We start from the raw sequence: 14,951 nt of genomic DNA, 5'->3' as shown, positions 1-14,951 counted from the left end.
GCTAAAAGTAGATAGAAGGTTCATTAAATACAAAATTTAATGTTAAACAAGCAGTTCTAAAAAGTGATCGATTTTGCGCCGTGAAAAAAGGGCGGGGCAAGATGGGTCACCTTTTAAGTAATTCACATTTTCTCAACGAAAAACTTCAAAATATAAGATTTGTTCCGCAGTCATATATGCTCCATATCCATACTGAGTAAACAAGAGCTACTAGTAAACATTTTATAAATTTATTTGGAATATAAAAAACTTTACGATTTGAGTGGTCCTGAGGCGACTTGAAAATCGATGTTTTTACTAAAAAAATTTCATAATTTCATGTTATAATTTTAAGCGTTCTTTCCGCTTGATTGAAGTCAGTTATGAGATAGTCTTGTAATAAAAAATAAATAACTTTTGAATGCTCCAAAAATATCTTCAAAATTGAAGGTGACCCATCTTGCCCCGCGGCCGTTTATATGGAGATTATATGGGATGTATCGCATAAGAAAAATGGCTAAAAACCATTTTATTTTTCATTTCCAATGAGAGTGAATAATTTTTCAATCAATGCCCCAAACTTTTGTATATTCATGCTGGTCATCTAACAAAATTATTAACATAATCAAAACATGAGTAATGCGCCCGAAAATGGCACTGACCCATCTTGCCCCGCGACCCATCTTGCCCCGCCCCACCCTATTGAGAAAACATTTCTTCCTCAGTATCAACTAGATGTTCATCCCTAGGTTAGTTTATCTCGGGATCCACTTCCACAGCTTTACTTCCTTTTCGAAGGAAATGCTCATATTTGGTGAGTTTGTCCGGAGTGAGATTCGATCCCAGGTCCTCGTCGTGATGGTTTAAGCACGCTCCACATCCCGCTTTCCGTGAGAGAATGTAAAGACATTTCGCCAGAACTTCCATTCATTTTTTAATGTATTCCTTGAAGAATTTCTAACAAAATCGCTGTAGCAATTCATAAAGCTTTCTTGGAGAAATACCTGGCAGAGCCTGTCAGACTAAATCTCAGGAGAAACATGAAATTTCAAAGGGAAGTGGAAAAATCGGTAGACGTATCCCTAAAAAAACCTGAATAAACCGTTTATATTTTAGTCTGACTGAAATGAGTTTGTAGATGGATTTTTGAATGTTTTTGCACTTTGGATTATCGAAGTTCTGTTTCCCCATTAAAAAAAATTAAGCTCAAATGCAAGGGTGTATGTTTTGCAACTGTGTATTAGCTTATAGTTTATTTTTGAATTGCTTTATTTTATTCAGCGTTGACTACTTTAATTCAACTGTTATACAGCAGAAAGCAAATGACTGAAGCTTATAGCGTTATTTATAACTGAAGCTTATAATGATAGTTGGGTTGGGAAGTTTTATAAAAAACTACAACAATAAAATAAGCTCTTGAAAAAAAAATCTGAAAAATACGGTATTTTGTGAGTTTTTAAATCTCAACTACAAATATTTGTTCATAGTATGAATAAAACTATATGGATGTATTTGGTTCTGTCAATTTGGTGTTTAGGCAGTTTGTTCCAGAGGATATCTGTGATTTTAAGTTTATCGTGATGACATGATATTTTCTGATTGTTTTTAGATAAAACAAAATAAAATTTCCCTTTCCAAATTGAGCATCCGTAGATTGTGCAAACCTCGGTTTAAAACCATAAGAAAAAATCACAAAGTAAGCTAGGTATTTTTCAGTGCGTTATGCTGCAAAGTTTCATATTGAAGTCTTCCTAATGCTACAATAGCGAGTTACCAGCAAGTGAATACTTTCATCCTTGTTTTTGATATCGTTTGCCAATGGCGCCTAGGGCTTCAAGATAAGCTTGACAATAGCTCAAACATCTTGAAAAATGTTGAAAAAAAACAAGTGTGACATAACACAAAGATCCGTTTAAATGGAAAATAATCTTCTGCTTATCTTTTGACAAAAATGACTATACTTTCATAGCATACATCAGAAAAATATACAAGTTTTTGAGAGACTTCAAGTACATCACTGTTTCCCTTCATCCAAAGCAGAATTAATCTAATGACCAACTGTAGGCAAACCGCCTTTGAAAGAAATATAGACCACCTGATAGCGACTGAATCCCACTCAAGTTGACAGCAAAAGTTCAGCAAGGTCATCAAATGTATAATAAATAAATGAGCAAAGGTGATACTTCAAATTTTTCTAATCATTCGCAAAGGTAACAATGAAAATAAAACCAATGAAAATATTCATTTCAAAAGTTGCAGTTGTGCTCATCGGACGCAGAATGGTGATTTTAAGATTTTTTCTCCTTATAGGTAGCTGTGTTATAGTATCTGTTCTTTCGGAATTATCCGCACCAAGAGTCTGCATTGACGATGGTTGCCTTAAGGGGAAGTTCTTCACCAGTCAAAAAGGCAACGAGTACGAAGCGTTCCTGGGCGTACCATATGCCAAGCCTCCGGTAGGAGATCTGCGATTTATGAATCCACAACCGGTTGAACCGTGGACTGGAGATTACGATGCCTCGTTCGAGCGGAGCAAGTGTGTTCAGAAGAATGATCTTTGGATCAATCAGAAGGTCGAAGGAGACGAAGACTGCCTGTACATCAATCTGTACAAACCGAAACAAGCTAAGCGCGACAAGCTGGCAGTGATGGTGTACATCCACGGTGGCGGGTATTTTGCTGGATCGGCTTCGAAAGGAGAGTTTGGACCGGATAGGTTCATGGATACCGAGGAAGTCATCCTGGTGGTATTGCAGTATCGATTGGGAGTTTTCGGATTTTTGTCGACAGGGGATCAGGCAGCTACGGGTAACTTTGGACTGAAGGATCAAAACGCGGTGCTGAGATGGGTTAAGAAGAACATTGATCGATTTGGCGGTAATCCGGAGTTGGTGACGCTGTTCGGACAGAGCGCCGGAGGAGCCTCCGTGCAGATGCAAATGATGAGTCCGCTGAGTAAGGGCTTGATTGCTCGGGCTTGGAGCTTGAGCGGGAGTGCTTTAGGATTCTGGACGAAACCCAACGAAAATCCGTTGAAATTCGCGAGGGAACAAGCGGTGGCTGTTGGTATTGATTCTGTCGAAGAAATGAGTTCGGAAGAACTCGTAGAAGCTTTGCGACAAGTCGACGCTGAAGTTCTTGGACAAAGCATAGATAAGTTGAAGGTAAGTGATTTTTGAACCATGTAGAATCCGAATCTGACATTCATTTGATTTTCTTTCAAGTTTTGGCACGTGTTTCCTTTAACGCCGTATCGCCCTGTGGTGGAGCAATATGTAGATAACGAAACATTTATCAGCGAGGATCAGCGAGATCTATGGGCACGAGGTGAATACCTGCAGGTACCTTGGGTTACATCGTTTGTTCCCAATGAAGGTGCCTTTGCATCGGTAGCTCTGATCGTCAATCAAACTCTACTGGATCAGCTGAACGCGAATATAGAATCATATCTTCCTCGTATGCTTGGATGTCCGGAGAATGAGAAATCTGCCCAGTTGTTGAAGGAGCGATTCTTCTCCGATGGAAGTGAAGATAGTTGGATAACTCCGGCCAACGCCCATCGAATCCAAGATGTGAGTTCGTTGTTGTAAGTTCGTGATGTAAGTGTAAATGTTCGAATGCATTTTAATTTCAGATTCTCAGTGAAGCTTTCATCACTTTCCCCATAGCACAGGGAGTGCAACAACACTTGGCCCTAGATAATCCATCAAAAGCCCCGATCGATGTTCGATACTTTAACTTTTCGGGTCGCTACTCGCATTCCAAATATTTCGCAAAGAACGACGGCAATTTTGGAGTTTGTCATTCGGATGATTTGATTTACCTGTTTAGAGCTGGAGAGCTGTTCCCAGATTTTGAGTTGGATTCTGACGAGTACGCCATGGCCGAAAAGCTGGTAGAAGATTACATCCACTTCGGTTATGATGGGTAAGTACTGTTCGATAGTGGCCCATAGATCGTATCTAACCTACGAATATACCATTATTCAGGTTGAAATCTACCGGCTGTCAAGGAAGTACTTGCTCTATATTGGAATACGACAACTCGAAGGATTCTGCTAAACCATACAAGCTGAGCAACATTGAAGGATTCGACGAGAACATGATCAAATTCTGGACAGAATTTTACACATGTTAGTGTGTGTACGGATTTCGGAAATAAGGCATTGTACGCAAACATTTAATAACGATTTGTATTAAAACTCTTATAATACGATATTTGTCCTCTTCCTTTAAGTCTTTGATTGTCCTCATGGCTAAACTCAAGTAGTCGTATTTGTTCATGTATAAACAAACTTCTAAAAATATTCTCATTTCTCACTTAACATATACAGATGATTCGCTCTTATAGTTTCTACATCTCACTCGGTTTGTAAAATTCAAATCAAAACATAAAATAAAGCAGCGATTAAAAAGAAATGCACTTTTCTATTTGATACATGATCGACCTCGACCTTTTTTTTTGTGTTACATCTAACGTCTTTGGTGAGAGTTTGCACCGAGATAAGGCTTTTGATTCGAAATTACCTGGTGTGACGAATACCGCTGTTGTTGCATTCTCAGATCGGCGAAAGTGACTTTCGCTGAGATTCCGTCAGGTCCGGGTGCCAAAAGTCGACAATGAGCACCAGCCGGGTGCTGGTGCCATTGTGCCACACTTCGTGCTCGAAGCTGTCGTCGAAGATGAGCCACTTACCGTTCTCCCATGACCTATAATTTAGGAAAAAAAAATCAAGTTACAGAAAATTCAGAAAAAATTGTAGCGGTTGATGAGAGGAATACGAATGTAGGTTAACCCGGAAAGACACATAGGTCAGATTACCGTAAAACAGTGGATGAGTTCAACAGTAATCTTTCTGTATTTTCATTAAGGGAAGGTTTGCTCCCCTTCTCTCATGTGAACTTGCCTTAGACTACTTCGGGTTCGCTTTTTAACCTAACTTATATTTGACTCGAACTTGGCAGTTTTTTTGCGTGTTGCTATGTATTTCAAACTTTAGTCAAACGGGAGCCTCAAATATTGAAATAATGGTTAAGCACGCTGTAATGATACGTATGTACCTCGTCACCCACTTCATGCTACTACATTAGGGCCGATTTCTTCACCTCGGCTTAACCGGTAAGCCAGGCTTACCCATACAGTTAAACCTGGCTTAACGCTTAATCCAGGGTGAAGAAATCGGCCCTTAGTGGTCTAATAACAATCGACGCGCTCGGCATAGTTCCATCATGCCGTTCAGAGTGTTGCCACAAATAATGCTTAGTTTGCCAAACCCGGTTATCTGGCTGGTGGGGCATAGGAGCCTAAGCTTCAACTGTTGATGCAATCAGAGACTACTCAGACTTAGACGTGAGCGATCCTATATTTGAAGGATTTTTCAAGACGCTCTGGAGAATTTCCAAAGCGCATCCTAATAATGTTGAATTTAATAGCTCCTAGTCCACAATATCAGAGATAGTTCTATTTGACATTATTTTCAGGTTAGTTTGGCTAAAAAGCCTAAGATCCCAGACAACCAGTAATCGTATACGATGTTGCATAATATGATAAAGAGGAGGCCATATGCAAGCATGCCTCCATTTAGGCGCATGTAAAATGTACGCATATCGCCTCCACATTATCATCCTATGCAACATCTTATACGATCTCTGGTTGACTGGGATGCCTTTAACAGGAGCAAAATGAAAATATAATATAACATTATATAGTTTATGTAACGTATGTAATGTAAAATAATACAACATAACAAAAGAAAACCATTCCAAAACCATTTGATTTGATGTATAGCCAGTAGTGAAATTACAATTTAAACAATATATTTACTGTACATTCTATTGTTTAGAATCATACATGCGCCATACAAGGTATGGTTTTTAAAAAACCCACGTAACAATTCACGTACAATTCACGTTTGTGATATACAGTACATCTTATTGTTTTTGTATTTTTATTTTTACAGTGGTGTCTATTGTAAAAATATGGTTCTAAATAGTACTGTTACAATACAACGTTCGGGTTTTCTACTGTATTTTTTTATTCGGGTAGCTTGCTATGATCGAAATCTGTTGACCCTAAAAACATGTAAGGTTGATTCATAATCAAATATTTTGAGAAATGGACATACAAAATAACGTTTTTTTTTTGCATAAATGTCACAATTTTTTTTTTTTTAAAGTTCAGAAATTCCTCCAGGGATCCCTTCTGAAACTTCCCAATTTCTTCGACAATTTAGGAATTCGTGACAAGCACTTGATAGAGCGTGGTTACTAATTGTGTTGTATTTGCTGAACAATCTCTCTGTACGAGCAGCCTAGGTTTGTATCGCTATCTGCACGGTTGCCCTTTTGTTGCAATTCTGCGGTGTTGAATAAAATTAAGTGAACCCAGAATTTTTAACTTTATTACGACGGTTTCCAGGAGAAAACTTCCCAAATCAAATCATCATGTTACAGATTATTTTAGAAAATCTTCCATGTGTTCCTCCAGAAGTGTTACAAAGAATTCTTTTACGAAACCTAGCATGAATTGTTTCACCAATTCCACCATGACTTTTCACAAATCATTTCAGAGATTGTTTGAGAAATTCGTCCAGGGATTACTTCACACATTCCTCTGGATACTTATTCAGAAATTTCTCTAGGCATTCGTTTGGAGAATCTATTGGAGATTCATTTAGAAAATCTATCAAAAATTTCTTTATAAATTCTTCAAAAAAATCTTGAAAAAAAATCTTCAAATTTGTCCGGGTATTCGGCCAAAAATCCGTCATCGATTCTTTCAATAAAAACTTCCACGGATTCATTCGGAAATTTTCTTCAGGGATTTGTTTAGAAATTCCAGAAAAAAATCTCCCAAAGCATCTTGCGTGATCTACTTCTGAAATTCCTCCATTTTTTTTTTCAAAGAATTATCCATGCATTTGAGCACGGATTCTTACAAAAATTCGTTCAGAGATTCCATCAGAAATTTCTTTAGACATTTGTTCAGATATTTCTCCAGGGATCCCTTTAATAAAACCTCCAGCGATGCCTTCAAAAGCTATTCCAGAGTTTTTCAGAATATGTTTCAAAAGTTTCTTAAAAAAATGTACTGAGGTTTCTTCGGAAATTCATCCAAAGATTTCACCAGAAATTCCCACAGCAACTTCCAATTTCTCCAGAAATTCCACTTGGGATTCCTCCAGAAGTTTCACAAAGAGTTGTGTATGAAAGTTGTGCATGAGTTTTTGCAGGATATTCTCAATGGACTTCTTTAGAAAATCCTATTTTTTTGGGGCCTTTTCCAGATTTTTTTCGGAAAAATCTTTCGGAAATTCCTCTGGACATTCTCTCAAACGATCTTCCAAGGAATCATTCCAAAACTTTCTCCAGGGTTTGATTTAGGAACTGCTCCAGGGTTTTTTTATCTGGATTTCTCTCAGAAAATCTTTCTAGGATTTCGTTATAAATTCCTCCAGGGAATCTTTTTTTAAAAAAAAGTGATATCCATTCGGGAATTTTCTGCAGAGATTCCTATAGTAACTACCCTAGAGATTCCGTCACAAATTTTTCGACAGATTATTTCAGAAAATCTTCCATGGCTTTCATTAAAAATCCGACTAATAAATTCTTCATAAATATCTCCAGATTTTCCTCCAGAGATTTCTTTACAACATGGCTTCCCAAACTGTGGGTCGCGATCTCCCAGGAGGGTCGCCGACCTTCATCCAGGGGGTCACAAAGGACAGTCTAATATTTCATTGTAACAGACAACAAATGGAAGAATTTCTGTGCGAAAAGTGCGTCTGCTGGCCAAAGAGGGTCGCGCACCTGAAAGTTTGGGAACCTATGCTTCACAAATTTCTTCAAGGATTACTTTGAAAAAACTTTCACAAGTTTTTCGATAATTCTTTTATGGACCTTTTCTGAAATCCATCCTAGGTCTAGCTTAAAAAAATCTTTCACGAGTTTCTGAAAAAAAATCTTCCAGGGATTCTTAAAGAAATTCTTTCAGGGACTTTTTTGGAAACTCCTCATAAATATTCTTTAAAAAATCATCCAGGAAATCCTAAAGAATTTCAGTCAGAAATTATTTCACAAAATCTTCTAGGAATTCCTTCAGACTTTAGAATGTCCTCCGGAAATTTCTCCAAGAACTCCTTAAGAAAGTTTTGCACGAACAGTTTCCAACAATGTTGCATAGATTCCTTTAGAAAATATTCCAAGAATATCCCTAAAAAAATCTTACATAGATTGTTCCAGAAATTCATCTACGAATTTCTTCAGATTTTTTTGTCTTGGAGATTGTTATAGAAATTTTTCAAAGCATTCATCTAGAAAACCTTCATGTTCTTTCTCAAAAAATTTGCATCGATTTTTTTAGAAAACGATTCACGGATACATAAAGAATCAGAAATCCAGAAGTCCTTCAAAATTATCTCAGAACTTTTCTAAAGAATTTTCTCCAATAATTGCTTTAGAAACTCTACAAGAGTTTATTAAGGAAATTCCCAAAATTTCTTCCAGAAATTGCTCCAAGGAATTCTTAAGAAAGTCTTAGAAAACCCTCCAAGAATTCCTTCAGAAATTTTTCTACAGATTCTTTCAGAGATTCCCATAATGATTCTTATGGAAAGGCTGGAAAGCATGCTTGCAGAGATTCCTGTAGAAATTCGTCAGAAATTCCACCGTATATTTCTCGCTGTATTTTCTTAGAAATTCGTTCAGGATTTCTCCCAAGACCTCTAGCAATTTCTTTATGGATTTCTCCAGGAATTCATTAGAAAAAATGTTTAAGAAATTTATTGGAGAATAGGGGTCTCCAGTTAGCCTAGTGGTTAAGACTATGGATCGCCAATCCGGAGACGGCGGTTTAAATTTTCGTTCCGGTCGGGCAAACTTTCTCGACTCCCTGGGCATAAGTGTATCAATGTACTTGCCACACAATGTACAAATTCATGCAATGGCAGGCAAAGAAAGCCCTTCAATTAATAACTGTGGAATTGCTCTAAGAACACTAAGTTGAAGAGAGGAATGCCAAGTTCCAATGCGAACATCGAGCCATAAAGAAGAAGAAGAAGAAGTTTCCTGGTGTTTCTTCAGGTATTCCTCCTGGAATTTCTTCAAAAAATCTATTTATGGATTCTAAAAATATTCTTGTTTTTTTTCAGAAATTCTTTCAGGAATTCATTTAGAACTTTCCTTCTGAAATTTCCTCAGCGATTCTTTTGGAAATATTTTAAAGACTTCTTCAGTTTTCCTAGAATTACTTCAGGAACTTTTTTCATAAGTTTTTCCATAGATTTTTTAGAAGTTTTACCAGAAGTTCCTTCAGGAATTGTTTCAAGCAGTTCGGTAAATTCTTCTAGGAACCTCTCCAAGCATTTTTCTAGAAATTCCTATTATAATATCTCCCGGGATTCTTCTTGTGCTTCCTCTATAGTTTTCTTTTGGAATTCTTTCAGTTGGAATTCCTGGATGATGGCCAAGAGGAGTTCCAGGGGGAATTCCGTTATTAATTTCTGGAAGAATTCCTGGATGAGTCCTTGGATAAATCTCTGGAGGGTCTACAGAAGGAGTTTCTGAAAGAATTCAAGCAAGCCAAAACCCTAGACGAATTCCTGAAGATATCACAGTAAACATTTCTGGAAGATTCATAGGATAAATGGCTAGAAAATCACAGCAGGAGTTTCTTGTAGAATCCCAGCTGGGATTTCTGGAATGGAGGACAAGAGAAGTTCCTGGATGAAATATCAGAGGGAAATCCTGAAAAAATAATCGGAGAAACTTTAAGAAGGTTTCCTTGAATGATCCTAGCAAGAATTGCTGAAGGATCCAGCAGACATCCCTAGAGCCATCTCTGGAATCATTCCGGAAGGTATCATAGTAGGTATCGCCAACAGTACCATCATGTAAGCATTTTTGCTCGGGTATCGTTGGTGTCCCGACGTCGCACGTGGTTGCCATGCCAACGGGGTGCAACCCATCGCAACGATCGCAGCAAGCGGCGATTCAAATTTAAAATTCGTGAAAATCTTCCACTTGCGAGCACGCGTGAAATTGAACGCTCTGAACTTTTAGATTTAAAGAATCCAAGCCAAGTTTTGAGGTTACTGACCACCGTCCAGGTGTTTCGCTACGAGAGGTAGCTTAAACATTGGTCTTTCTCCCTCAGATTAGTGACCATCGTCCTGCAGTTCCGCTACGAGAGGTAGCGTAAACGTTGGTCCTCCTCCCTCAGGTTAGTGACCACCTTCCTGCTAATCCGCCACGAGAGGTAGCGTAAACATAGGGATTTCTAGAGAAATTCTAGGAGGAATTGGTGGAATCACTACAAAAAATCTAGAGAAAGCCTATCAGGAACGTCTGTGGCGAAAACCCTGGAATCGTTGAAGAAATACCAGGCTGGAGGCAGGCCCGTGCACAAAAGTGGCGCCAAGGGAGAGGTTTTTCGCTATTTCGGCAAAAGGCGGAGGGGCGCCTAGTGTATAAAGTGTCGGTTATGGGGGAGTTTGATACCCAAAACCCCCTCTTGTGCAGGGGCTTGGCTGGAGGAATGCCTAAAGCAATACCTACAGGAATCCCTGACATAATCGGTAGATGAAGGAATCCAGAAGCCCCTGAAGGAATCGCAACAGGAATTTTTCAAGAATCCCAGGAAAATTTTCCAGAAGAATCCCAGCAAAATTCCAGGAGATATTCCAAGAAGAATTCATCGAGATATTTACCAAAGTTAGAATTTCAGAAGGATTTCTAGGACGAAATGCTGGAAGATGCACAGGAGGAATAGTTGAAGAATTTCTGCCAGAATTCCTGCAGTAAGGCCAAGAGAAGTTCCTGGAGAAATCTTTTGAGGAACTCTTGGAGCAATCTGCGCCGGAACTACTGGAAGAATCCGAGTAAGAATTCCTGATGGAATGCTAGGAAAAATCCCTGGAAGAGTTTCCATAGTAGGAATTTCTAATAAAACCCTATGAAAAATTGCTGGAAGAACCAGAAAGTGGAATTACTTGGGGAATCCCAGCTGTAGTTCATAAAAGAAGGACAAGAGGAGTTCCTGGAGGAATCCCTCTTAGAGTTTCGGGAGGTACCTTAGTAGGAATTTGTAGTAAAGTCCTAGCAGGAATTCCTGGAGGATTCTCTATAGGAATTTTTAGAGAGTCACACAGGAATACCTGGAGGAATCCAAAACGAAGTTTAAAAAAAAAACCTGTACGATTTCAAAAGAAATCACTGGGAGGATTGGTAGAGGAATTCTGGAGGATTCATGAAGCAGTCTTTGAAAAGATCCCAGAAAAATTTTCCCGAAAAAAATCAGCAAGAATGCCAGAAGAAATTCCTAACAGAATTCCTGGAAGCATCACAGTTTAAATTTCTGGAGAAATCCTGGTGGAATGCCTTGAGGAATTTTTGAAGGAATCCCTGGATAAAATCTCTAATCAAATTTCTGGAGGAATCATCGGAAGATCTTGTGGAAGAATCCCAGGAAGATTGCCTTGAATAATCCCAGCGAGAATTCCTTAAGGAATCTCTGAAAAAAAAACCTCAGGAGAATTTCTGGAAGTATATCTGGAGTTATTACAGTATGAATTTCTCAGGAATCCCTAGAAGAATTATTGGGTCTACTACAGTAAGAATTTCTGAGGAATTCTGTGAGGATGTGAAACGTTTTGAGTACGAAACTAATGATTAGTTCTAAAATTAGCCTTATAGAACGCTCCCAACTTTTCTTACCTCGTTTCTTCCGCGACACGTATAAACGTGCCGCTCGGCACCTTCAGTCCCAAATGTGCCCGTATTCGGCAGTTAGTTGGTCCACAATGCGGCCACACGTGCGTCCCCGGGTGCATCACACTGAACTTCACCTGACCTCGTTTGCAACTGCGAGCCGCCGCAAACTGTTCCACCAGCCGACAGGTCAGCGGTGCTTTGGCACAGTTCTTGTCTATCCGATGACCCCGGAAGAACAGCTCAAACTGCTTCCAATCTCCGGTGTCACGGAGGTTCTCGGCTTCGTCTTTGAAATTTCCAGCTGAGTTCAGCAGCTTGAGGCCCTCGTCGCGGATTGCCGTCCACTGGGATCGGATCAACTCCAGCTGAGCAGCGTATGTGGTCTGCTCGATCGTCCAAAACGGACGTGACTTGAGACTGTCCACATTGTACAACGATCGTTGATACATCGATAGAAACAGCTTCTTCTCGGCACCTTTTCGATATACGTCCAAGGCTTCCTGTTGCAGCCCTAGTCGCTGCAAGGCATCTCCCAGATGGAAGTAAAATCGTCCATCTTGAGTTCCTTCCTGTTCGGTTTCGATGCCCTCGCGAAGATATTGCGCTGCCAGTTCCATGTCTTTATCGTGATTCTTCAGCACAAACCCGTAGTGGACCAGGGCAAATCCATCGTCGATCCAGCGCATTAAGGTTTCGTGAAGGACTGCCTTAGCTTCAGCCAATCTGAAAAACGATATAATGATTCTACCTATAACTTCCCTCGAGCGAATGGAAAAGCTATACTACAAACCTGTTCGCCAGCAGATAGGTCACCGCCAGTTGATTCCTGAACTTGGGCTCGGAATCGAACCGCCGTATCAGCTCCTGGTGTACATCGACCACCTTCAGGTACTGTCCACGGAATCGAGACCGATCGATGCACCGCTCTCCAGCGACTTTGACCGTTTCGTCATCTACGGCCTTCCCCAAAAATACCACATCCCTGTAGGCTTCGATGGCTTCCCCTAGCAGTGTATTACTTTGCTGTTGCTCAGCCAGAGCATCCAGGGCACGTGCCTTGCCAATCAGGGCCGGAACCAGGCTTCGATGTTTACGCAGCAGTGACTCGTATTCTTCCAGTGCTTTCTTCGGATTCTTCAGCTATCGATTGTCGTTTGCGTGTGAGTGTGCACGTGTGCGTGTGTTTGTGGTAATCGTCCGCAATATGGTGAATCAGGTTAGCGCAAATCACACCCAAAGCGTTGAGGTTAGGAAAATGCAAAAGAAAATGAAACTTTCAATCACGCACAATCACTAGGATGTTTATAGGTTAGTCGCATCGAAAAACAAAAGTATTTTAGTTTGGGCAAGTGAAATAGTAAGCTCAATCTTTACAAGTTGGAAGGCAAAACATGCAAAAGCATGAGCATGGTTTGCCGTCTTTTAGTGGGTGCAGAAAAATTGAGATTAGTACTTCCTGATCGTTTGGGAAGGTTGAACAAAACTAAAAGAAAAATAAACTACAGCTAACATAAAAATCACAGATCGGTGCAGTTTAAACGATATTCTTAGGTAGTTTTATGAATACTCAAACAAAATGGCACAAATTAGAAATGATGAGAGTAACAACTTGTCTTCAAAATTTAGTACGATGTCAGTTTTGTCATATTGTATCTGAAGAGTCTGAGAGTCAAAAAGTATCCATCCAATAACGGTATTCTGATGTCTTACTGATCAAGTCTTAATTATGTACTACACTGGTGAGCACTGTCTGATTTTTTGTTGTATTTGTAAACTATTTTGGTTTCTTAAACATAACTGAGCATTACGATAGAGTAAACTAACTTATTCGAACCCGAACTCCTAAGAAATCAAGTAACAGAAGAAATTGAATTAAAACAATTAGGAATTCAGTGTTCATGACGAACACCGAACACTTACCTCATCGAGATGTCTTCTCGCTCGATTCAGTTCTTCCTCGTAGATTTGAGATTCACTAGGCCTAGAGGGAATCTCTATGGAAATGGTACAAAAGAGAACATTGATCAGCAAACACTTTTTTTTCGATAAAACATTTTTACTACAGAATCACATAAAGAAAATACTAGAAAAGAAATGAATTCAAATCGGTGAGTATATGCAGGTATTCAGCAAACGAAGTGACACTAGATGGATGATGACTCAAAATGTGGGCACTCGCGCGCCATCTACTCTACTATCGACTAGCTTATGCGAAGGTATACTTGTCCAGCTGCCTTCTTCTTCATCCTCGTCCTCGGGTTGGGCGACAGGATCCTTCTTCACCTCCAACTTGCCGTATTTCTCTTCCAGGCGTCTCATCAACTCTGAATCATCGACATCGGAAAGATCGTCGTCCGAGAACGGTTCTTCCTCCTCATCCGAAGGATACTGTCGCAGCAAAACCGAATCCAGCTCTTCCTCGTCTTCATACATCAGTTCATCCTCGTACGAGTCTTCTATATCTCCATCATCATCATAGGGAATGAATAGATTTTCTTTACTTCCATTATCGACAATATCTTCGGGAACTTCCATGGGAAGTTCCTCTTCGGGCGAAGGAATTTCCGAAACCTGTTCCGGAAGTATGAACTCCACGTGCTTCTCTTTTGTTGATTGACTCGTAGATGCTACTGCTGCTTCAACGATCGGTTCGGGTTCAGGGTCAGGGATAATGGTAGTGGTGAGAATTTTAATGCTTGCTGTATTTGGTTCCGACGGGGAGGGTACGATGGGGGTTTCGGTGCTTTGGACAGGGGAATGAATGTCCAATGGTGGTGACGTGTGGGTACTTGGAGCCTCACCTCTAGCCTCTATCGATTGCTGGAGATCCTCTGCAGTGATCAGTGGTTCTTTGTGGAGTCCGTAGATGAGCTTGTTCAATGCTCCCTTGGGGGGCTTTTTCTTCATTAGAGGAGATTCTTTGTGTGAACTTTTTGGAAATTCCTTGATTGGAGGTTCAGGGGCCACAACAGCTGGGGTTGGCTCAGAAACCGGTTCTGGAGGCACCGGGATAGACTCGTTGGTTTCGCCACTCGAAGGCGACCGGTACATAGAACTGAACTCTTCGAAAGTCGTCGGCACAAAGGAGCCGATCTCGAGTTCCTGTTCGACCAGTTTTCGTTCTTCTTCCTCTTCGTATTCTTCCTCCTCTTCAATTTCTTCAAGCTCTTCGCCGTAGTCATCTTCCAGTTCGTAGTCGTACTCATCATCCCCGGAGTACAGTTCTCCGTCGTCACCTTCGATGAGGATGACTGTGAAATGTGC

General features: G+C 40.0%; 2 protein-coding genes across 11 annotated transcripts in view; one reads left to right on the top strand and one right to left on the bottom strand.

Annotated features, from left to right (window-relative positions):
• The first annotated feature begins 2,222 nt into the window (after positions 1-2,222).
• Positions 2,223-4,194, top strand: LOC109409692 (juvenile hormone esterase-like). Its single transcript, XM_019683167.3, has 4 exons — positions 2,223-3,143; positions 3,204-3,551; positions 3,614-3,906; positions 3,969-4,194. Exons 1-4 carry the CDS (start codon positions 2,259-2,261, stop codon positions 4,114-4,116), a joined length of 1,674 nt encoding a protein of 557 aa, XP_019538712.2. The 5' UTR covers positions 2,223-2,258; the 3' UTR covers positions 4,117-4,194.
• The window catches only part of LOC109409693 (aspartyl/asparaginyl beta-hydroxylase), a 54,116-nt gene continuing 43,322 nt past the window's right edge, over positions 4,158-14,951 (bottom strand). For 8 of the 10 annotated variants that reach the window (XM_062854586.1, XM_062854585.1, XM_062854588.1 and 5 more), the window contains 6 exons: positions 14,489-14,938; positions 13,910-14,320; positions 13,608-13,681; positions 12,478-12,827; positions 11,691-12,410; positions 4,158-4,688 (listed from right to left, as the gene is read on the bottom strand). In XM_062854586.1, coding sequence (XP_062710570.1) covers positions 4,538-4,688; positions 11,691-12,410; positions 12,478-12,827; positions 13,608-13,681; positions 13,910-14,320; positions 14,489-14,938 — 2,156 coding nt within the window. In that variant the 3' untranslated portion in view covers positions 4,158-4,537. The remainder of the gene's footprint in view (positions 4,689-11,690; positions 12,411-12,477; positions 12,828-13,607; positions 13,682-13,909; positions 14,321-14,488; positions 14,939-14,951) is intronic. The other 2 variants (XM_029870159.2, XM_029870162.2) reach the window with 1 other exon arrangement.

This window comes from Aedes albopictus, chromosome 2 (genome assembly GCF_035046485.1).
Source record: "Aedes albopictus strain Foshan chromosome 2, AalbF5, whole genome shotgun sequence".
Classification (NCBI taxonomy): Eukaryota; Metazoa; Arthropoda; class Insecta; order Diptera; family Culicidae; genus Aedes; species Aedes albopictus.
This window is presented reverse-complemented; position numbering and strand designations above follow the sequence as displayed.